The 24,926-nt window shown below is 30.0% G+C and overlaps 1 protein-coding gene across 50 annotated transcripts in view; it reads right to left on the reverse strand.

Moving 5' to 3' along the window:
• Positions 1–24,926, reverse strand: part of LOC145294072 (uncharacterized) — a 616,260-nt gene that overhangs the window by 179,803 nt on the left and 411,531 nt on the right. For all 50 annotated transcript variants that reach the window (XM_080141108.1, XM_080141084.1, XM_080141083.1 and 47 more), the window contains 6 exons: positions 20,482–20,560; positions 17,261–17,464; positions 16,869–16,997; positions 13,801–13,901; positions 11,349–11,396; positions 1,362–1,425 (listed from right to left, as the gene is read on the reverse strand). In XM_080141108.1, the coding sequence (XP_079997234.1) occupies positions 1,362–1,425; positions 11,349–11,396; positions 13,801–13,901; positions 16,869–16,997; positions 17,261–17,464; positions 20,482–20,560 (625 nt within the window). The remainder of the gene's footprint in view (positions 1–1,361; positions 1,426–11,348; positions 11,397–13,800; positions 13,902–16,868; positions 16,998–17,260; positions 17,465–20,481; positions 20,561–24,926) is intronic.

The raw sequence follows: 24,926 nt of genomic DNA on the forward strand, positions 1-24,926 counted from the left end.
GCATTAAAAGTTTTCAGATTAAAAAAAAAAACAAAAAAACATACAAATCCAAGCATTCTGACAATTCTAGATTATCATTATCTAAATAAGAGTTATTTCCCTGGAATGCGTTATTAGACTGACATTTTTTTTCTCACGAGTAAGCAGAATTCATATAGCATTCATAGTCACGTATGATAGTAACCATGCAAATCGGCAATTGTTCAAGAAACATTTTATACATACATTAACAAATAATAACGACTAATTTCAGAAATAATCAATAAATATTACTATTGGTAATATAAATTCTTTTAAAAGAAAATATAATTTGGAAAATTAGTCCCCAAACATTTTATTTTAGTTTACCTAATAATTTGTAACATATTTATGAAAGAAAAAAATTAACTATATAATAAAAAGTATATAAAAATGTTAAGTTGCAATAGATATTAGTTGTGAGTTAATAAGTGGTCAGCCATCTTGTTATTGCAAGAAGTAAGGTATTGAGCCAGATTGAAGTGAACTGATATGATATTTATCTTTGTCCCTTCCAGATTGCTCTTATACCATATTTCCTGCAATAACAAGATGCCCGGCTGTTTATTAATTTACTCACAACCAATATTTACGGCAAGTTAACATTTTTACATTTTTATTAAATAAATTTTGTTTTATATATATGTCACAAATGAGTAGATAAACCAAAATAACGTTTTTTTTGCTAATTTTCCAACTGTATTTTCTTTAAAAGTAATTCAAGTTGCCAATAGTAATGCTTACTGAATAATCTTAAATTTAAAAAAAAAATCCACTGCAATAAATAATGGGTCTGTATCTTTACCAAAACAATAGAGTAACAATATATAGAAAATATCTTGACTACCATAACAAGACGCTATACATAATTACAAAAAATTAGAGACAGATTGAGAGAAATATGATCATAACAGAATATTATTCAAGAATTCTTTATCAACAACAACAAAAAATAAAATATGAAAGCTGGGAGATATTTACACGCACGCGCATACACACAATTAACTACTCAGAAAAATTTATATTTATTTAATAATGACATATTTTACATAGTTCTGACAATGTTTCTGAAGCCTTAAAATTAAACTTAAAATTCAACATTTTATAGGACATTGCATGCAGATATTAAAAGAATGAGAATAGTCTAATAAAAAAAATTCATTCACCTTTTTTTTTTTAGTAAGAAAACAAATCTTTAATATATATATATATATGTAAATGTAGAAATGTATAGAATGTCCTCTGAGAATAAGTTGTGAAATGTTTATATTTTACAACTAAAATGGCTGAATATAACAACTGAAAAGGATAAAAAAAGACAATAAGAAACAAGAATCAACTACCTTTGTTTTGTCGGTGCTTTTCTGTGTCAGCATCGCTGCCCGATTCTTCTGCAGATTCAGATTCCTACAACAAGAATATTTGAAAAAGTTAACAAAAAATAAAACAAGAAAAAACAAATAGACAAAAAAACAACTTATGTGCATGCTAATATGATTATAGTTAGCAAATTAAATGAAAAATGAAAGAAAACTGGAATTTGTTTATATGTTCAAAATTTTTGTCTTTATTGTTAAGACTTTCTCAACATTAGCTGACACAAACATAGTAGCTTCTTTATTTCCTATAATCACCAACTTCACAAAAAATAAAAAAATAAACTTACATCCATGGTTGCTATTTTTGACACCACATTTCTCAATAAAACTTTGTACTTTCACACTTCTTGTTAACATCTATATTAAATTTCCCCATCATATATATGTAAACATCCCCTTGGAATGAATATTTTATTGTTTTTCTGAATGATTAAAGAAAAAGATTCATTCCACTTCATATAACAACATCACATATTTCGAATTTTAACGTCTGTTTTTTTTTTCATTAAAAAGAAAAGAAAAGCAAAATAAAATCTTTTTCCCACCACATCATAAATGCACCATTTATTTTAAATTTTAATTTCTATGTTTTTCTTACACATCAGCCAATCTAAAGAAAGTTGTTGAACAGTAAAGACAAAAATGTTTTGTTGAATGTGATAAACATTTTCTGAGTATTAAATATCTGTTCCAAAATTTTAACAAATTCTTCTCCAATTCAAAATTTACAAAATCTTTTTATATTTGTGCCTTCCACCTTTTATCAGACTTACATCCACACTTTATAAAACTTATGGAAGATGACTAAAAAAATTAGTCAATAACTCTACAATTAAAAGCAGTCCAAAACAAAATCAATTCTGAAAGTTTTATTTATCTATCTAACACTATAATTTGAAAATGTTGGAGATTTTGGAAAGAATGTTCAACACATCTAATAGATACAGAAGGTTTATCATTATATATAATTCATTTGAAATCATTATATATAATTTGTTTAAAATCATTACACATATCTCGTTTAAAATCATTATATATAATACATGTGTAATCATTATATATAATATGTTTGAAATCAAATCTTTTGTTCAGTAACAGACATTCATTTATGCAATGTATCAAATAGTTGTGGATGTCTCAAACATAATTCTAAGACATGAGAATAACAAGACTATTTGGTGCTTATACAATATGGGGCACAATTGAAAATTGCATTTTAAGTGAAAACTCTTTGATATACTTATGTATTATGCAAAAAATTAATATCCTCACCAAAAATTAGGAAAAATTATTGAGTAGAATTTTAATTTAATTAAAAGATAAAAATCAGTTTTCATATTTTTCCCATCTATCATTCATTATCATTCGGTTAAATTTATTACAGATTTTAAAATGTATGTTGTCAGTGAAATAACCATGTAAAAATAATATGCGGACAAAGGGGAATGCTCAACCAATTTATTCAACAACGTTAATTGAGCCACCAGATGTGCAATGATGTAAATCTCTTGTTGGGATCTGTGTATGTGTGTTTCATCCTCAATGGTTGAACTTCCACTCCTACTTCATCCAAGGCCGATTATTCTTATCAGTCTAAGGGAAGAAACTATATTGTTTTTTTTTTTAAGATTGATCCTAACAAAACTACAGATTGACTTATCTCCCCCTGCTTTGCAGAATTTCCACTCTTACCAATGGTGGATCGACAAAATGAGAAAACTGAATCTTCTATTTAACTAACACGGTTACTTGACGTTGCCCAGAGAAAAAGGGTAACATATTTTTATTAAACTTTTTATCTCTCTATCTTTCTCTTTCCTTCTCCTCTAGCATCCCTCCTCATTTTCCCCACCCCACACATTCTTCTCTGTCCAGTCCATTCCTCTCTCTGGACATACACAGATAATCTGTTTTTATAGATTCCTCAAGGAATGAGTTGGCATAAGGGAATTAACTATTTGATAAAAAAATCAGAGTTACTTCCCTTTTCTTAGTACATAATGTGGCTAGAAAATTGATCCCCCTTATGACAAAATCTGTGCGAGTTTAGGATCCAAGAATGAATTTTTTTTTTTTTAAATCTTAGATATTAATCCGGGACAATGCCGATCAATAAAATACCAACCTTGTGGGTATTTGTTTTGTAGGTTTTGACTTAGTCGAACATGCAAACATGTACACAGACAACCTCCTTTTTATATTATAGACTAGCGGGTGGGCTCCCAGCATTGCCCGGTCATAAAACATGGTTATTTCATATATAATAGAGTCAATTGAAAAAAAAAAACCACAGGACTTTGGTGCCACCTTATTATGTTATCAAAAGAAAAAAAAAGGTGCGTGAAAGAAAGTTGAGAATGTTAAAAGATAGGAGAGAGAAAACGTTATTAAAAGAAAAAAAAATGCCATGTGCTAGGCGCAAACTTTCAAAACACAAGTTCGTAAGCGAACATGTTATTGATTGGACCAAGATGACACTAATTTAATCACATTGCAAACTTAGCTTTTTAAAATAAAACAAGGAAATAACCGTCCGCACATGTGCGATTAACAGTGTCAAAATCAAGATTTTTACCTGACCCCCTCTCCCGCTTCATACAAAATGACATTTCTAACATGAAATAATTGATTTTTTCTAATTTTTCGATATTATGTGTCTGAGAGACTGTTCTTTCTGTTTAATGTGGATGACATAAGTTTTTAGCAGATATACAAACACACAAATGACTGAGATTCATATAATAGATTAAAATTCTATTTGATAATTTTTCTCAATGTCTCGTGCAGATAACTATTTTTGACCGATACGCAAGTATGCCAAAGAGTTTTCCTGTTAACATATTTGGAACTACAATTTTTATTTGTTCACCAATCGGCATAAGCATCTTTTGGTACTTCCATTTAATCTGTGAATTTAGTAATGAAAATTCAATTTCCAACTTAAACAGACAGTGTTTTATAAAAATACCTGAACAAAAAGAAATAAAAAAAGAATTATTTAAACCAAACTTATTTGATAATCATTTGAAATCAAGAAACAACAAACATATGAATGTATACAGACATGGAAGAAAAAATAGACACCTCAACAAAAACAATTCATACATATTTAAAATTTCTACTTCCTTTGTCGATGGCTAGCATTTGGAGCTATACACAGTAGAAGTAAAATGATGAAGCATCAATATTTTAATATAAATAACATATTATATATTATAGATATTATAATAACATATTAAATGCCATTTTTTGTGCTTCTAATAAAATATATAGATCATCTATCATCATTCATGACAACAACCAAAGAAGCCTTAAAACTGTAAGAGGAGCAAAATTATAGGTTAATATAAAGGTAGACTCAATGTCAAATATCTCAAGATGCCATTTTCCACTAAGTGATTTTCCAATTCATCAGCAAGGGAAAATAATCAATATTGATTAGGTCCATTAAGACCCTCTGACAGAAATTTTTTATTATTAATGATAAAGGTGTCTATTTACTTCTTAGATGTGTATGTGCATATATAAAAATGGGGGAGTTAAAATTAGGTTTTTATATACCACCCTTAATTGATATATACCCTTATTAAATAAATGAATAAATATATGTGTGTGCGTGTGTGATTACTTTATTTAATCACATAAATTAATATACGAAGATATAATTTTATGCATAAATTTTTCAGTATTTACTTCAACAGTGCTCAATACATAGGTAGAGCTAGGTAGTAAGTTGTAATATATATGGCAATTAAGCTACATAGAATATTCCACGTTTCATTCTTGTGAGAATTATACTTACTATATATATATATATATATATATATATATATATATACATATATTGGTTTTATCGAGCTTTTACATCTGGCTGAGATAATTTTATAAATATTAATTCTTTAATATTTATAATATACTTTAATTTTACCATCTTGGATCATTTTGGTAAATTTAATTGTAATTTTTATTTTATATATATATATATATATATATATATATATATATATATATATATATATAGTTTTTATACCTTCATTTTCTCTCTTTGACTCCTATGTGTGTATATATATTTTTTTTTTATTGATAGAAACAAATTTACATGGTCACAACACTAGACATGCTAATGTTTCAGGCAAATGGTCGGTTAAAACCAAAAGTTCACGTTAGGAGACTTAATAAATGGTTGCTTTGAGGACTGGTTTCTTCTGTGGAGAGCAACCATTTAAGTTGCCTGACAAGAATTTCTGGTTGTAACCGATCATTTGTCTGAAACATTAGCATGTCAAGTGTTGTGACCATGTATATATATATATAAAAATAAAAAAGAAGTGAGGGAAAATATAAATTTTAATAATTATCATAAATTTAATCTCTTTTTTCTTAAAGATATAAACAAATATAAATATAACAATTTATAAAATGGTTATATAAGAAATTGTAGGACTTTCATTAAAAGACAGAAAACAAGGACATGAAACAGAAAATAAATGATGCAAAATACAAAGATGCGATAAAAAAAGTTGATGAACAAAAACTAAAACTACAAAAAAAAAAAAAAAAAATGAGATGAAAATCGTTTTAATGAAACAACACTGCAGATAATAAAACGAAAAAAAAAAATAATAAAAAAAAAAACAGCAACTAAAATACATTCATTTTTATTTCAGGTTCGAAAGCAAAGCACAAAAACCAAACTTGCAAAGAAAATAACCACCATCCCTCCTATCCAATCATAATTAAGCCAGAACTCACGTTTATTGGATTAATAAACAAAATATAACATTACCTATATATGTGTATGTAAATATATGCAGGGTAAGAATTTTTATTTTTTTAAATTTCTAGTGAGACCAAAAACTGAATATTAAAAGGAAAAAAAAAAATTAATAACTTCACCCACTCACTTGCTTTGCAATTTTTATTCTTATTTTGTATCTAATGAAAGGAATTCATTCCTTATTATTAATAATAGTAGTAAAATTAAGCCTCCTGTTCTATTCTCATGAAAATAAATTTGCATGCGATTTTCTTTCCTTTCTTTTTCATTATTATCAGTTATTACTAAGATCAAGCTCCCTATCTTTGTTCATAAAATTAAATTTGCACATTATTATTGAAGCAAGACGGACAAACATGTTCAGTTATTATATCTGTCCACTACAATATTGCAAATTATTTTCATGCTAGTACACTTGATTATATATATATATATATATATATATATTATATATAAACTTAAAATATAATTCTCCATAGATTACTGAAACTAGCATCCCAGTGCCCTTACCACTCGGTCATGAAAATTTGTTAGCAGCAGAGAAGATATAAATGTTATTTTGTTATTGTTTTGCAATATTGACAATTGAACAAATTCAAATATTTTTTTTAGAGAGAAGCATTGACTTAAATGCTAATAGAGAAATAGTATCCTTTTTATCCAAGTGATGCCGCAATATAAAAGTATATATATTTATAAACTATAATTATCCAAATTATCAGTATATATATATATATATATATATATATATATATATATATATATATATATATACACATACATATATATGGTCATAGCATTCACCATAGGTCGATTAGGCTGACTCTTTCCAACAAATTCATCATGTGTAAAACACTGGCTAACCAGGCATGGCAATCCAAGGCTACTTCTGTTATGAGTGCAAACCATTTACAGTTCCAGTGACAGACTCTGTAAAGGTGAGGGCCAGAATCAGTTCAAATTCATTGTCCTCAGCCACGGTTTTGAGTTGGCCACCACTGTGTTTCTTCCAGCCTGGTGCTAGTGGTGGTACTGGATTGGTGATTTCACAGATGAATTCACCTGAATTTTGTCAAAGGGTGTGACTGAATCAACAAAGTCGTCTGGCAAGGAGAGATTTTTGGAAGGAGTGGATCTTGCAGCGAGTGCAAATTGTACTGTTGAGATAAATTTTTGCCAGCGGACACAGAGGATACGGCATAGACAGTGAGGGTTTAATACCTCCAGTTTGCATAGGTCATTTGCCTGCATTAGGCCAAGTCTCGCAGCCATAAAGGAGAATGGTGCGGATGAGGGCCTGGTAGATTCTGACTTTGGTTTTCACCTAAATATATAATGTGTTGAAACATACAAATACTAAAGTTGAAACGTGTGTTAAAATACCAGAGAGAGAGAGAGATGTCCCCCTTTCAGTCTTTATTAAAGTAGGCATATAGGAGAAAGAACACCAATATTACATCTGTGGCAACTCTTACTTCCAATGATGTAGATTTCCTCCTCTTTTTACATCAAATCGCTAAGATTCTGTGCAAAGCCTTTCATTACTTAACAAAAAACTTTAAGCACAACATGGCTTGAAAACTTATCAGTCAAACAACAGCAATAAATACTCAAAGACGAGTCAATTCTACTAAATATGCATACGAGGTAAATTAATTTCATGATTTAGTGTACTATCGTTTCAGAGACAATATTGTGTTTCTTTAGATATAATCTCATCAGCACAATTTATAACTGTTAGCTACATGTTTAATTACCTTTTGTTGTTCTCCGACTCTGAATTCAGGCTATAATTATATAGTAGCCTGAATTATCATAAGTAACGTTGAGCTTGGCTAGTACCAGATGGATAATCATTTGGGAGTTCTAGGCACTGTATGTACTCTCCGCTTACCTCAGCATTGTTTTCAATCGTTCTGAACCTCCACTTAGCACTGGTATTTAACAATGCCAACTCAGGAGAGGTGTGGTTGGCAATTGCGCAACTCCTGCCACAAAAATTTCACACGAAGGCACCTGTATGATGATGGATATATAGTCTGTCAAGACGGAAGGAAGCTATATAATTTAACCATTTATTGTACTAACAGAGACACCAAACACCAACTCCATTTTCAGGATAAAAAACAACTCGCATACTAAGACAGGTCTATGCAATCAACATCCAACAATTAATTGATTTGCGGATTGCTTTGTAAAAGGACACCTCATTAATTTACTATTTCTTTTTATTATTTTCTTATTCAATAATTGTTTTTATTTTAGTATAACCACAGCTCTATTTACAAATATTTTCTACATTGTGGATAATAGTGTCATATTTTGGGTGAAAACAATCTTCATTTTTTTTTTTCTGGTTGATTTATTTATGGAGATTTTGATTTTTGGCTTCCTCAATTTTCCTTGGGCAAATCCAGAACACAGGTCCTGCTAGTATGCGCATATATCGGTTTAATGGCATATCACAACATTACAAGTTATTAATTGAAACACCATGCCTAATGTAAACAATTGAAGGAAAGTTAGAGTTCATTCTTTTCTCAATGGTATTAGTGCATGCATAACCAGGTTTGAAAAGAGTTTGGAAATTCTACAGTCTAAGTCATCATCTGCAGGTCATAAATATGTGTATATGAGTGTGCGTGTGTACACACATTTACTTTATGCCTATGTGCGTGTATCTATGTGTGTTAGTTAATGAAGAAACTTGCTAAAGTATATATTTTTTTACATTGTTGTCAGGAATTCACCCTATTTTAAAAATTAAAAAAAAAAAATCTGTATGATGTATGTACCCGTAATAAAATGAAAATATATTCCAAAAAATCACATAAATTGATCAAGTAGTTTTATTTTTATAAAGAAAATCGTTTTTAAGAGATTAATGGGAATTCGTAGGCATTACAACATTAATTTCCCAAGTTTGAATTACTGGGAGATCTCCCTTTGTTCTGCTTTTTTTTTTCAGATTATTTTCAAAATGACAGACAAGATGGCCGCTCTTCCGTTACTTATTAAATTTTATTTTCTTATTTAAAAATATAAATAAAACAGTAGATGTATTTATGTATGTGTGTGTGGGGGTAAATATTTAACCAATAAACTCTTAAACTGATGGTTACATAACACTGAAATTAACAGAAAATAGTAATCATACATCAAGGATTGTTAAGAATGAGTCAAGTATTTGCTTGAATGGATGAATAATGCATACAGAAATATGTCGGCAAGTTGAAATGTAAAATGTTCATTTCAACTTGCTGACATATTTTTATTACTTTTGTGCATGCGCAAATTCATTCATAGCTTGAAATGGTTTATTTAAAATCTTTCTCATCTATCTGCCGATAGTTCAAACAGTAGGGAACACAGCTGGAGCTTCAAATGTTTTGGTTTTGATTTTAACTGATGGCACCAAAGTCATTTTTTATAAAAACTTTGGAAATCAGTACTATATATATATATATATATATATATATATATATAATATTTAATACAGAATTGGCTCTGTAATAATAAATAGAAAATCTGCATGAATTTAAGTATATTTAAGTTATATTATGATTGGGCAAGCCCCTCTCTAGTTTAAAAATAAAACTGCTTCAATTTATGTGATTTTTGGAATATGATATTTTTATTTCGTAACAACTACATACATCATACAAATTTTTCTTTATTTTTAGGACAAATTCTGAACAAGAACAGTTTTTATGTTTTAAAAATTCTCTGCTTAAACCAAGTGTGTACCTTATACTCCATCGAAAAGTTATGATTTTAAAATAATTTAATTTCTCTTGAAATATAGATTTGCTTCTTCAACGAGAAAACTATTTAATAATTTGTTTTGTTTTATTTCTGTTTAATGCAGAATCGAATTTAGCAAAATTTAATATCAAATATATATTAAATATTATTTTTTTTTTATACATTTGGATTTTAGTGTTCTAGTACATTAAATAAAAATAAGACTTTTTTTTTGTAATTTTAACATTTTTGATTTTGACTGATTATTTTAAAAAGAAATGCAAACATTACTTTGCAAAACTATTTTGATTAAATGTTTCCAGAAAGCATTTGTTTTTATGCTAATTTTCACCAATTTTTTAAACTTAATATTTTGAACATCTGCAAAGTCTATAAAAAGTAAGTATTTTAAATTTAGTGGAAGCTGAAAACATTTTTACATGAATAAATATTAAAAAAACATAATTTGAGCCCCAAGAACTACTGCCATGTCCTTTAATTAAACAAACATTTTTCAAGTTTCAAGTTAATGTTAAACTTTCTGGGTTTGAATCAAAAGTTATCTGTAACGTGTAATGAAATTCCAAAAATCAGGTAAGAATGTTATATTTCAACTTTTTTTAAAAATGTTTCTTCATTGCAGGGAAAAACTAAAATTTCAGTTCTTGTTCAGAACTTCCTCTATATTAAAAAAAAAGATACAGAAAAATCTGAAAGATGTATCTATTCGTGACAGAATGAAGATGTCATATTCGAAAAATGATGTAAATTGATCAAGTATTTAAAAAAAACAAAAAAACTAAGAAAATACAATTTTAAGAGGAAGCGAGGTCAAAGTGTCTGGCTCTCCATCTTAGATAAACAAAGAGATAATTCGAGCTTCTAAGATTTTATTTGTTTATTTTCAACCTTGTAATGGCTACGATTTACAATTAATTGCTTAAAATCGTTATAAATGATTTTCGATATATAAAAATAAAAAAAACTACTTGATCTATTTATGTGATTTTTGGAACGTGATCTTTTCATTCCATGACATCATGGAGATTTTTCTGTATTTTTGTTTTTTTTAATATAAGAGAAAGAACCAGGATTTCTTCTTCAAAATATGTGTGCACATGTAGGTAATTAAGAAAAATATTTCTTCAGATGTCTGTAATTTCTTTTATTTTTTAGCATGATATTTTATATTTGGATCAAGTGTGTTAAAAGAATTATCCAAAGTTTGGAATCGTTTTACTAACTTCTGGTGTTTTTAAGAGCTTAAAACAGTGCAGTCTAATAATAATAATAATATTTCAGAAAGATGGCGATCATGTCATTTAGCTCTTTCTGTATTGTTAAACTTGGCAACGTCTAGGTGTTAAGAATTGACAACAAAAATATGCTGTTACTTGGACTTATTGTCACTGATCCACGACAATACTCACCAGGATTTTATTAGGGACTAAACACATAGATTCTGGCGATCTCTTCATCTGGAATATAGAAGACAATGTGACAGGTAGGATGACCTTTGTATCCAGAATTAAGATACAGCACTGACCTCATCAACAATGCTTGGCGTGACGGGTGAAGACAATAAAGCAAACTTTACTGTCGCAGTGAGAGCGAGACACAAAGATACGCATTAGTGTGGAGATTTGGTGCACATATCCCCAACCCCATCACTAAGACCCCCTCCCCTAAAAAAATAACAAAGAAAAAAAAACATTGACTCTATCTTATTTCCCAACACTCATATTTTTAAATACTGTGCATGTTGCCTGATTGAAGCATACAAGTGCTACATAAAGAATCAAGAAATCCCCAAAGAACACAAAATTAAATAAAAACTAAGAAATGTAAAAAAAAAAAAAAAAAAAAAAAAGGACTAAATCACCCGAATCCTTGTGCAGAAAAGGGGTGAATGTCTAAACAAAACTAAGAAGCGTCTTGGTGGCTGCGTATAGCACTGAAATTGACTTTAAAAAGAACTGATTTAAAATAAATTTCAGACAAAGATGCAGTGCTAACCTTTGTGAGATATTTATCCTCGAGAGAGAGAGAGAGAGAGAGAGAGAGAGATAGAGAAACAATGATAGATAGAGAGAGCAATATACAATGCATTAGGAATAAAAAACAAATAAGCAAAAAGCTGTAAAAATAAAAGAGCTCCAAACTTGAATGAAGAATAAAATAAAGAATTGATACAATGGTTCCCAAAACTCTAATATGACTTATGGTGCATAAATTGTTTTTGTTATTTTTTCCTTCTGAACAGGAATTCTCCCTAACTACTTGCCTTTCACAAGGGCAGAGTTAGACCCAAGGTCAATTTTTAATGTGGAGAAAATCCAGCTCCCCCAAAATTGGGACAGAAATACAAATCATCTAAGTCTATAAGGATTTCTCCTTTGCTGACTATTGTGTTCCCATATTAGTCTGAAAAATAGACCTCAGTATTTAGTAGAAAACAAATATATTAAACATAAAAAGTAAATATTCTGTACTTTCACCTCACAATTTAATAAAAAAAAAATGAAGAAAAGATATCATCTGCTATTTGTCAGCTGCTGCGATTTCATTGGATAAGTGTTTTTTTACACCTAACGATTTACATAATCTGCCTGGAATATGCAGATGATAACCTGATCCCTATTCTGCATGAGTACTCATATAATAAGCTTTTTCTCTTTAGTACTCCTGCATATACTTTAGTACTCCCACAAATATTACTTGCCTATAGGACAAGATGTACATTAATTTATACTGTTACTCAAATTAATAATTTTTGTCTTTCTTTCCACTGTATTGAGGGACATTCAAAGAGTAATACCTCCTATTTTTCTTATTCCACTCAAATGAATCAGAGGGGATTGCAAATTGCATTGTTATGATGAGTGGACTGATATATTCATGACCTGAAAGTTTCATTTTTGTTACAGATAGTGTCGGTGTGAGACTAAGAAAGCAACCTCTATCATGGGCGTATGTCAGAAGTAGAGATGAGTCATTGAATTCCTGGCAAAAATGCTTTGATAAATATGTAGAAAAATAAATTATGGAGTATAAAAGGTAGCTTGCTTTAATGTCTTCATAGCTCTTCAACTTTTTGAGTTTAAAAAAAAAATAAATAGGATGCTTTACTTTTGGAACAAACCTCATATAACAAAGCATGCTCCAGATGCCCATACACAGTCATGGTGCATCGCTGGCAAAAGTGCGTTGAGAATGGTGGTGATCATGTAGAAAATTCTGGAGCACAAAAGGTTGCTTGTAATAATAGCACCACTCCCGTCTTCATAGTTCTTCAACATTTTTAGTTTAAAAAAAAATAAATAAATAATAGGAGGCTTTACTTTTGGAATAATGCTCGTAGTATATCACAAACTTACTAATGCTAACATTGGGTCTTCGAAAATAATGAATAACATAAATTATCTTGTTTGTTTGTCTCTTCATGAAGTGAAAAGTTAAACACAAGGTCGGTTTTTCATGTGGGGATGGAGAGGGGGGATAATAATCCAGCTCTCCAAAACGGAGCTTTCTCAATCGAGAGATTGGAACAAAAATTAAAATTGTCCCAGTCTTGAAGGATTTCTCCTTACTCTTGCTTGTGGATAGTTTATTTAGAAATGTCAGGAACCATTGCTCTAACAAATTAAAGTAATCTAAAAAAAAAAAAAAAAAAAAAACATTTTACATAATAGAGATCAAATAAGCATTGTGTAGCATTGATTTTTTATTAACAATGAGCATTTACTGTATTTATTAAACAGAATTAAAAAATTTATAATTCAATACGAAAATGTACATTTTTTTTTTTTACAATTATCTAATAATCTGATTGAATTAAAACTGTTTTATTGTCAAACAAAAATACATGCTGAAGGTAAATACCTTGATCATATCTTGTTCGTCATAGGAAACATCAAGTGAGAGGCCTCGTTTCATAGATGAATCTCGAGAAATGCCCACTTCCTCCTTGAAGGTATCAAAGCCTAGAAAATAAGAATCAATAATAAGGATTTGAGATTTAAAAAAAAAAAAGAAATTGTATAGCTACTAGAATTTTCGGTGCTTATTTATGTTGGTGATCTTTTAAACTATCACATCGTACATAGCGAAATTAGTATAAATGCCAAACATTATGAATAATGATCCAGTAGATGTGCTAGATGCATTTAAAAAAAAAAAAAAAAAAAAAAAATCATCCACAATTTTATTGTTTAAAAATGCTGGATCCTTAATTAAAGTCAAGGGAGATAAGTCCATTTGCCATATTGAATTGGTCATATAGCTTTTCTACATTAAAATATAGGATAAAATTCAATAATTCGTATTATTTGGATTCATCAGACTACTGTTCTCATCTTGAGTGTGATGTTCACAACATTTCGGTCGATGTAACCTCCAACCTTCTTCAGGTGTATCTTGTCAAACTCGTGAATTTGGACAGAATTTCAAACAGAACCCTTTATTTACTTCACAGGGATAGCATGCTCTTGTTTAAGAAAATATAGGGTTCCATTTGAAATTCCATCCAAGTTCCCCAAGTTCAACAGAAACATTCCCAAGTTTGACAAGATATGCCTAAAGAAGGTTGGAGGTTACATTGACTGAAATGTTGCAAAAATGACACTCAAGATGAGAACAGTAGTCTAATGAATCCAAATAATTCAAATAATCCTCATCTCAAAAATTCAGAAACGAAAACTCAATTTGATAAATTCTACTTTTACTTGTAATTATATTTTTTTTTACTCAATAATTTTTGCTAATTTATACTAATTTTGCCATGACACGTAAGTATGTAATGTTTTCACCTGAAATGCACTGGTTTAAGCACCAGAATTTCTTTTCAATAACCAATCAAAAGTAAAACATAAAAAATTCATTTACTAACATCATATCATGTTATGTCATATTTTACCTTTTAAGGTATCACCTCTTTTGCAAAAAAAAAAAAAAAAAAAAAAAAAAAAATGGTATTTATAAAAACATTTTGGTTACGACCTTATTCCCTTATTCAAGATCCAGCATCATCAAGTCACTATACCTTGAATAAGGTTGTAGGTGAAACATGTATGCACTTATGTACATACAATGTTTGAATAAATAAAAACTTATATAAAAATATAGCTACTTGTAATAACTCCTATCTTAACACTCTAGTTTCATAGGTCTAACCTACATGACCCCCCCCCCAAAAAAAACCCCATAAACACTATGTATATAATTTATTACTACCTTATGTATATAATATATATATATATATATATATATATATATATATATATATATATATAGTGGTTGAGCAGTGTTGTAAATGATTTCGTCAGCTGTTTGCTTAACATAATGTGGAGCTCTTTATAAATAAACAAATTGAGCACTGTAAAAAGCGATGGTCAAATGTTTGTGTGTAATGAGAGAGAGAGATTTCATAATATTGTTTGTAGGCATCGATCCCATGGGCTAGAGGGTATAATTGCAGACTACCAATTAGATGGTTTATATACCAGGTTAGGGATGGATGCTAGTCTAGCTTCATCGAATAGCTCTGATATAGCAAAATAGTCTGTCTGTGGATAACTACATATATATGTTTTTTAGTATTTACTTTAATACAGGTTGACCCCCCCCCCAAAAAAACGGGCCCAAACTCTAATTAGGCCCCGTTTCTTAGTGTTTTGTCCAAATGAATTGAAACTTTGGTCATAACTAGTTTATTATATTCAAAACATCACATCAAAACACTAGGGTTTTTGGCCTTTTTCTTTCTCCATTCTACAGCATATGTTCTAGATGGCCCCCATTTAGCTTTTGTTTTTTTTGGGTCACCCTGTATTAGTAGAGCTTAGTAATAGTAATATCTAATGGCTAAAAAAGAAAGGATAAATGGTAAGAGTGTAAGAAAATCAAATAAAGGACTGATTGGTTAGAAGATAGAATAGACACTGATTAGCTATACAAACAATCATAAAATGGAAATCTGTGAAACTAAATGAGTGATTTTCATCATGGACGAAACACAAACATTTCTGTGTAGCTTACTTGCAATAAGTATGCTTATATATATATATATATATATATATATTAGTGTATAAAGTGTTTTTAACATGTTTTATTAACTATTTGCTCTTATTATAAGCTCTATCTTCTATTTGGTTTTATCAAGCTTTTACATCTGGTTGAGATTACTTTATAAATATTAATTCTTTAATATTTATAATATACTTTAGTTTTACCATCTTGGATCATTTTGGTAAATTTAATTTTTATTTTATATATATATATATATATATATATATATGTGTGTGTTTTAGTAAAATATGATTTTACTATTTCACTCTATATATAAACCTTTTTGTTTAGAAGCTCAATGTATGTTAAATATAACAATAGAGCATAGATAGAAGAATAACAGTACATTTGCAGATAATGATCACATTCCAAGATCCAGATATTTCTTTTTTATGCAAAACAGCTCTCTCCAGCATGTTAAAATCTTGGTACATTTTTTTTTACAGATCTGTTTCATTATGCAGAAACGTTTGTGTGTGTGTATATATATAGAGAGAGATATATACATACACACACATTAAATTATACTTTAAATTCAGTTATTATTATTTGAGGGGGGGATGAGTACCTATAAACAATATATATTTTTTTTTAATTATATTTTTATATTTAAACTTTTACTTTAAATATCTCTATTTTCTGACAATGTTAAAACTGACTTGACTAATAAAGAGGTTTGCTTATTCAAAATGGACATTTTCCTTTCTTTTATAATGTGCGATAATCAAATGTTTGGCTTTACATGTTAGACCTCATCCCTTTTCTTTTAAGAAAAAGACACAGCATGGAAGACGGTAGTTGCACCGGTGTTCAGAGTAAGTGGCTAATTTTTCACAGTAATCATAAAAACAAAAAAAATAGAAAAGAAGAGTATATTCACTTACCAGATTGATCCATCGCAACTCTGCCAGCTGCCATTTCCATATCATCCTCTAAAGTTACAACATCATACATGCATTTCTTAGCAACGTCTTCACGGCTTATTCTGATTAAGGCCTTTTCAAGTGCATTACCTAAAAGACAAAAAAAAAAACCCATGAAATTTGATTTTCTTAGTTAAAAAATTACTTGATCAATTTCTGTGATTTTTGGAATATGACATCTTTGTTTTGTGATTTTTTTTTGTATTTTCTAATTTTTTTTTTTTTAAATTATGTTGAATTCTAAATTAGAACCAGTTTTTTTTTCTATGGTACCACTTGAAATAAAACATGAGAAATAGAAAACTTAACATCAAGTAACAAAATGGTATTGGAATCAAAACTGAGAAACATACCTGATGCTTTGTCACCGTTCTTCTCCACCCAAAGATGTAGCATTGCCAAAGCCTGATCGTTTACTGTGTTGTAATCTGTTTTGATCTTATTAATTTCAGACATGGTAATGTCTAACTGTTGAGCCAACATCACCCAGTCACCTTGGAGGGTGTCTGCAACATCAGTAATCTTCATTTGGGCTCGGCTGATGGTATCTTGGAGAACTGCACAAAGAAGTAATCAAAGGAATGATTAGGATCAGGAAATAAAAAAACAAAAAACTTAAGACTAATGTTTTTAGACACTTTTTGAAAGGCATTACTCGACTTGTGATGTAAGTCTGTAACACAAAACTGAAGGTAACCAAAGAAAGTTCATAGGATTATCTGCACAGTAATGGGACAAAAAAACAACCTCTAACCTGTTTTTGATTTTTTCAGATGATGATTGATAATTTATATTATTGGGAATATTTGGATTACTGTTCCCATCTTGAGTGTGTGCTATTCGCATAACATTTCAGATGTAATAGACGAAATGACACGGTTTTGACATTGGACATGCTAATATTTCCGACAGATGGTCGATCAAAGCAACAAGTCCTCGTCAGGTGACTTAATAAAGTTTGTCTTCCACAGAAGAAGTCCGCTTCTTAAAAGGTTTAAGAACCAGACTTCTTCAGTGGAAGACAAACTTTATTAAGTCGCCTGATGAGGACTTGTGGCTTTGATCGGCCATCTGTTTGAAACATTACCATGTCCAGTGTCGCGACTATGTAAATTTTATCTATATCAATAAAAATAAACCTTGCTCTTTATATTGAGCACTCTTAATAACCCCGTTAAATTAACTAGTTATCATTTTTGAATACCTATAACTTGATATATATATATATATATATACACACACTAACGGGCCATCCGCTATTGCCTGGTCATAAAATAAGTTTAAATATGATATTTTAATTAATGTAGATTTCACATTTATTATATAACCAATACTATTGATTATTATTTTGTACCCAATATAGAGTAGTGATTTCAAAAGTAAAAAAAAAATAACTTGAGTGCAATCAGCTAGAATCGAAACCAAAACATACAGCTCTCCAGCCTTATTTGTTATAGTCTGAACTACATCCATACTCATAGAAAAACTTTAAAATTAATGCTGTTTAACCTATAAATGTATATTTGCACATGCATAGAAGTTTACTTATATCTGCCAAGTTCTAATTTGTTTCAATTTTGACCCCTTACCAGCTATTTTTATTGGTTAAAAAACAAATCGAAATTTATTCTACAGGTCCAAATCCCCTATACATCCAATTTCAAGAATGTATGCCAAAAATTGATAGAGGAGTTCGGTAAAGATTGTTCCTCAAGTTTGGTTTGGTTTTATGGCATATCAACCTTTTTCAGGCAAACAGGGTCACAACATACACACACACACGAATAAGTAGTAAGATTGTATATCTAAAGATAATACATTCAAGGCTCTTTAAATTTATACTAGAATTTTCCACAGACTCCTAGCATAATGGTATAATTCAGTTGTAAGTGACACTCTTCTGGAGGTTAAAGGTTCAATCGTCATGAGGGTAATATTAAGAATTCAACTGCAAATTAGTTAACATTTTTACTCGGTCATGGCTGATAGTATGGGAGCTTAGTTCTCCACATGCAGACATAAACGGAGGACCTTAAGGTAAGCACGATTATTGCCCTTCAATTCTGGTGGCACCATGCCTTGCAACCAGGGGGCGATGCAGCTACGTTCACTTCCGTTTTATATATTTCATCCTTTTTTTCGCTGGACCTCAGGACAATGCAGATGTGACTGAACAACCTTAGCTTCTTATGATAGCCAGGCCGTGTTCAAACTCTCAAAGTATATTGAGGCCTAAATGCAAATAACGTTACTCATCTTTCGCTACAAACTTTTACAACCTTGATTTGTAATTAAATGTAAATAAATCTACATTTATTTGTTATTGTATATTGATGTACTTTGTGTTTTCATTACGCGACCTTGGCTTCTCTCACCTACCTTACAACATGGAGGATGGGAGTGCCAAATACATAAGCAGGCAATCCTGTCCTCCACAATAGAACAAGAACATGCAACTCCTGTGGATTAAAGAAAAGGTTCCATTTGAAATTTTATGCAGATTCTCAACTTCAACAGAAAGATTACACAGTTCAACAAAATATACCAGAAGAAGCTAAGAGGTTACATTCGCCAAAACATTGTGTGAATAACGCTCAAGATGAAAACACTAGTCCGAATAATCCATACCTGCTTGTTTCTTATACTAAATGGTAAAAGTTGTGACTTGTAGAATAGTATTCAATAGTTTTAATAAATTAGCTGTGCTTACTTACATGTAGCATATATTTCTAAGTTAGTTTAAATAGATTGATTCTTTTATATTTATGTTTTATACATACAAGCAGTGCTACCCGGGGTTGCCCTGGTGCTAGAAAGGGAAATAGAACTTTTATATATATTTTATAGATATTTATATTTTGTCAATCTCTAACAATTGCGCTCCCAAAACAAAGATGAAATGAAACCATACAGAAACACCCCATTTAAAAAAAATATACCAGTTCTTGTGTTAATGTTTAATATATTATTTCAAGAAGACTTCATATATAGAAATGTAAAAAATAAAAATTTTCTTTATTTCTTTATATTGTTAAAATTTTTATATCTTACCATTTCTATAAAATGAAGTCTTTTTGAAATAATATATTAAATATATTAACACAAGGGTGTTTCTGTATGGTTTTGAGTTTCGTTTTATAGTTGGTAACTTCCATTCCATATTTGCATCAATTGTATCCATTTCTGCCATCTTTGTTTTGGGAGTACAATTGTTAGAGATTGCCTATATTTTTATATATTTTTTTTAATTTTTTATTTACTTTTATTTATTTAAATTTATTATAATTATTTTATTATTATTATAGTTCTTTATTTATATTTCTCCCATCCTTTCAACATTGCTTTCAAAACCTTCTATAAATATAAGTATGGGGGATATAAGAGACAATCATAGTTAACCTTTCTTTTCCATCAATCATTATATTCATTTATTTGGTTTGTTTTACCATTTTTTTTTTTTTAATAGTAATAAATGATTAGTAATACTATTTTATTTTAATTTTCTCTAACAAACAAAAAGTCATGATCGATTTAAAATTGACAAATATTTTATGAAATATATTTTTTTACTCACCAATTCCATGTTCCCTAAGAAGACTATGCCGCTTTCGAACTTCGAGGGCTTCTTCTGAAGTCATTTCCATGGAATCGGTCTGAAATTTGGGGAGAAAATAAAAACATCCATTTCATAAAGGTTAACAAACATGTGCAAAAAAGAAAAAAAATCATTTCATGTATTTAAATCAATAAATCTTAATGAATTATATATGTAAAATAAAGAATAATCAATATTTGATTTTTAGTAGATATATTTAATATTTTCATGTTTTACAAGCTGATTAGATAAACTTATACATTTTAGGTCAACAAAAAAATTTCATCTTGGTTTTAATAAGAAACTTTTATTGATAATAACATTAGAAACACAATTTCCAAATAATAAAATAAAAATAATTACTAGATTTGAAAGTCTCTTGTTTTCTTTCTCTCTCTCTCTCTATATATATATATATATGTATATACACACACAAATTATTTATTTAAAAACTATATGTTACATATTCCAGAGACTTACAATGGTTTCACTGACATGGATACATCATTCCCGTTTAGAACCTAAGTCACTGAGGATTTGGAATGGATTATAAGGGCCTTTTCTAAACAGAAATGGTCTATTGATGTTAATAAAACCATGGTCTTTCTCTGGAATATGTAATATAGTTTTTAAATAAATAATTTGCAGTTTACTCTCACATTATGATGATTAAGTACTTTACTGATTTACCTCAACACACTAATTCATGTAGATATATATATATATATTTTTTTTTTATTACATTTTCACCCCAAACAAGGCAAATTGCCACTTTGGTGTAGGGGGCTACTATCAGGGGCAGCAACTACTGGGGCACTATGTTGGGATTTGGGCAGCAAGATGTCGGTTCACGTTGCACTTGAACTTCTGCATGTCAGTACAGTTGGGGAAGCAGGAATTTGGAATGGAATTCCAGAGTCTAGCGGTTCTGGGGAAGAAACTACTGGAGTAGAAAGATCTTTTACATCTAGGGGTCTCTACTGTGTGGGGGTGGGATTTAGCTGCCTGTCGGGTTTGTCAAGGGTGTCTACGTCGTGGGGGCACAAGTGTCTGCAGTTCGTCAGAGCATTCACCATTAAAATACTTGTAGAACAGGCAGAGGGATGCAACGTTTCATCGATGGGACAGAGGCTGAAGCTTAGATGCCAGTTCAGGGCCTATCAGATTGGCGACTCTTTTTTGAACCTTGTCTAGGAGCGAGAGACTAGTAGCAGATGCACCGGCCCAAATGTGAGAACAATACTCCATACATGGGCGAATGGTGGCCTTATAGAGGTACAGGATACTTTCAGGTGTCAGCAGTGTTCTAGCATGGTAGAGAGAGCCTACCTTTTTCGCAGCGGCCCTGGCAATGTTTTCAATATAATTGTTCCAACTCATGTTTCCTGTGAACGTTAGGCCAAGCAGTTTGAAAGATGTACTCTCAGACAAGGAGTCACTGGCCATTGCTATTGGTGGCAGAGAAGGTTTCTTGTAATTATTGAAGGAAACCAGTTTAGTCTTGGCAGCATTGAATGTAACCATCCATTTATGTCCCCATTCCACTACAGATTGGAGGTCATCCTCTAGTGTTTTTGCCATTTCTTTAGATATGAGTTCGTTTGTTTTCCTGTCATGCCTGTTATAGAGTGTAGTGTCATCAGCATATATACCCATCTCAGAGGCAGTTTTGTCGGGGAGGTCATTAATAAATATTAGGAACAATAGAGGTTCAAGGATATACCCACGAGGCACTCCCGCATTTATATCACATTGTTTAGATGTACGACCGTCGAGGACAACCTGGATTTTTCTCTTATCTAAGAAGGATTTAATTATGTTAAGTATTCTACCAGTGATACCGTATGATTTAATTTGCCTGAGGAGACCCTTGTGCCATACCCTGTCAAAAGCCTTAGATATATCTAGAGCTACCGCTCTGCCCTCCCCTGCTTTGTCCAGTGAATGGTATATTCGTTCAGAGATTACAGTGAGGATGTCAGCTGTGGAACGGGCATGTCTAAATCCATATTGTTTGTCAGTCAGAAGTTTAGCATCTGTAAGGTGCCAGACTAGAGCATGGTTAATTATTTTTGTGGAAATATTCTGTATTAATTTATATTTCCTTTTAATATATACCAATCCTTATTTAAGAAGCTCAATGTAATTACAGAGCATATATATATATATATATATATTTTTATGAACTATAAAATTCAGCGTATTTAAATTTCATGAGACATCTTGAAAGTAGATAAATTGTATTTAATGTACACAGGAGATTTTACACACATACATATTTTTACTAGCTGGTTGCTCGATCGTACAATATGCTTAAACATGATATTTTAATTTATTACAGAATCAATCCTACATTGAATATTATATATTATGATTATATAATTTGTCCAGTGGACTAATTCGCAAAAATATGTAAAAAATAATAAAATAATGTCATTCATCAAATTCCATCTGTGTTTGCTTACAATATTACGTCAGCTGATATTTGGGCTTGATGATGAATGCCCTGGAAAAGTCACTTCTGATTAATGTTTAATTTTAAAATATGCAAACGATGAAATAATTTGCGACGATTTTAAATGGTATTTCTTCCTTTATCATAAATCAAACTCATTAATAAGAAAAAAATTAAAATAAAATGACGAGGTACACTCGGGCTTAAACAGGGGATCATCCTATCTGTAGTTGGATGCCCTACCACTGAGCTATATCTCCGGATGACAATAAATCTGTTTTTTTTAAAATGATTTGCCGAGATTTATTATTCCCTTGGCCAGTAAAATATTCTCCTGCAAAAATTTTTCTTTTTTATCTATTAGAGAGAAAGACTATTTTTATGACGGGATTTTTTTGATTTTCGAAAAAAATTTGCTGAGATTTTATTATTTCCAGCATTGCCAACTGAGATTAAAAACACACTAGATCAGGGAAAAGAAATCTTCACAAAAATCGCTAGATTTTTAACTTTTACTGAAATTTAAAAAAAACACTAATTCGAAATAAAAAAAATCTCCAAAAACGAAAAATACTGTTTTTTTTTGTTTTTTTTTTTTTTTCACTTTTTACCATACATAAAAATATTACGAATATATATAAATATTCCGGGTTTTCTTTCAATATATTTTTTCAATTATATTGAAGTGGTTGGTTCCCCAAAATCTCCAAATCTAGTGGGAAATCTATTAAATTGGCAACACTGATTATTTCCCTTTTCCAGTGTAACGTGAATGCTCCCCTGTAAAAATTCTTTTTCATCTATAAGAGAGAAAGAGTTTTTAAGATCAAATATTTTTTTGATTTTTGATAGTTATCGAATGAATTTCTGTACAGAACATATCTAAGAACACTGCTAAATATATAAAGTATATTTGTGTGAAATTTGCAAAAGTTCAGCCGTTTCGGAACCTATGAGGAAGGAACTCACACACAAAGTTACTTTTGTATAATAGTAGAGATTGAGATTAACCGTGTAAACAATTTTTTGACTTGAAAAATCAAACATGAATGAATGTCAAAGAAAAATGCAGACTCCTAATTGGGTGTCTAATAGGCAAAGGTATTCACTTTTAGTCTTTTTTTTTAAGTTCTTTCTTTCCCTTAACATGGTCAGAATTCTACATTTGCTGTTTACAATTTTGTGTGATTTGCATCCTGATTTGTCAATTGCAACTGTTCGATGTCTTCAACTGTTTTCAATTCCTACCCACTACTAATGAACTGGCTATTTGCATCAAAACTAATTTCCTTGGCTCTTCTGGAAACATCTTTTGCACATGACATAATTTAATTGGATAACTTTCTTCACATTGATGATCCTCTAACTCTTCAATCGACAAATTTGTAGTAAATGGTAAAACATGCTCTGGCTGTTAATTTGGTTTGGTCGTTTTGTTTTATGGCATATCAACACTTTTCAGGCTATTTAATACCGAATTTGGTTATTTTTGGTAAAAGATTGTGTTCTTTAAGTTCTATATGTCCTCAAATATTTATTCATAATGTTTTGCTTGATTGTTTTGTAGAGGTAAATAATTGTTTTTGGCTTTGCCGAACATAAATTTTACAAAAAAAAAAAAAAAAAAAAAAAAAAAAAAAAAAAAAAACAATGACATTAATGTTTAGTGCATTTTAGGTCAGGAAACCGGTATTTTCAGACAGCTTGATCTGGTAGCATTCTGCCTATTAGATCAATCAACTGAGGGCAAAGGATCAAATCAAGTTGGGGGTAAGTGTTTGATTTTCCAAGCTGTAGATCTTTTACATGGTTAATATGAATGTGTATATAATGAATTCATCTCGAAAATTAACAGTACAAACAATTAAAATCTTTTGATGGGTTACATTTTTTTTTTTATGCATTAAAACATAAAATAAAAATATAAAACATGAAAGCAATTCATGATAAGTATATGAAAAAAAATTAA

The sequence above is a fragment of the Euprymna scolopes genome, chromosome 15 (assembly GCF_053919585.1).
Source record: "Euprymna scolopes isolate OS-2025 chromosome 15, ASM5391958v1, whole genome shotgun sequence".
Taxonomy (NCBI): Eukaryota; Metazoa; Mollusca; class Cephalopoda; order Sepiida; family Sepiolidae; genus Euprymna; species Euprymna scolopes.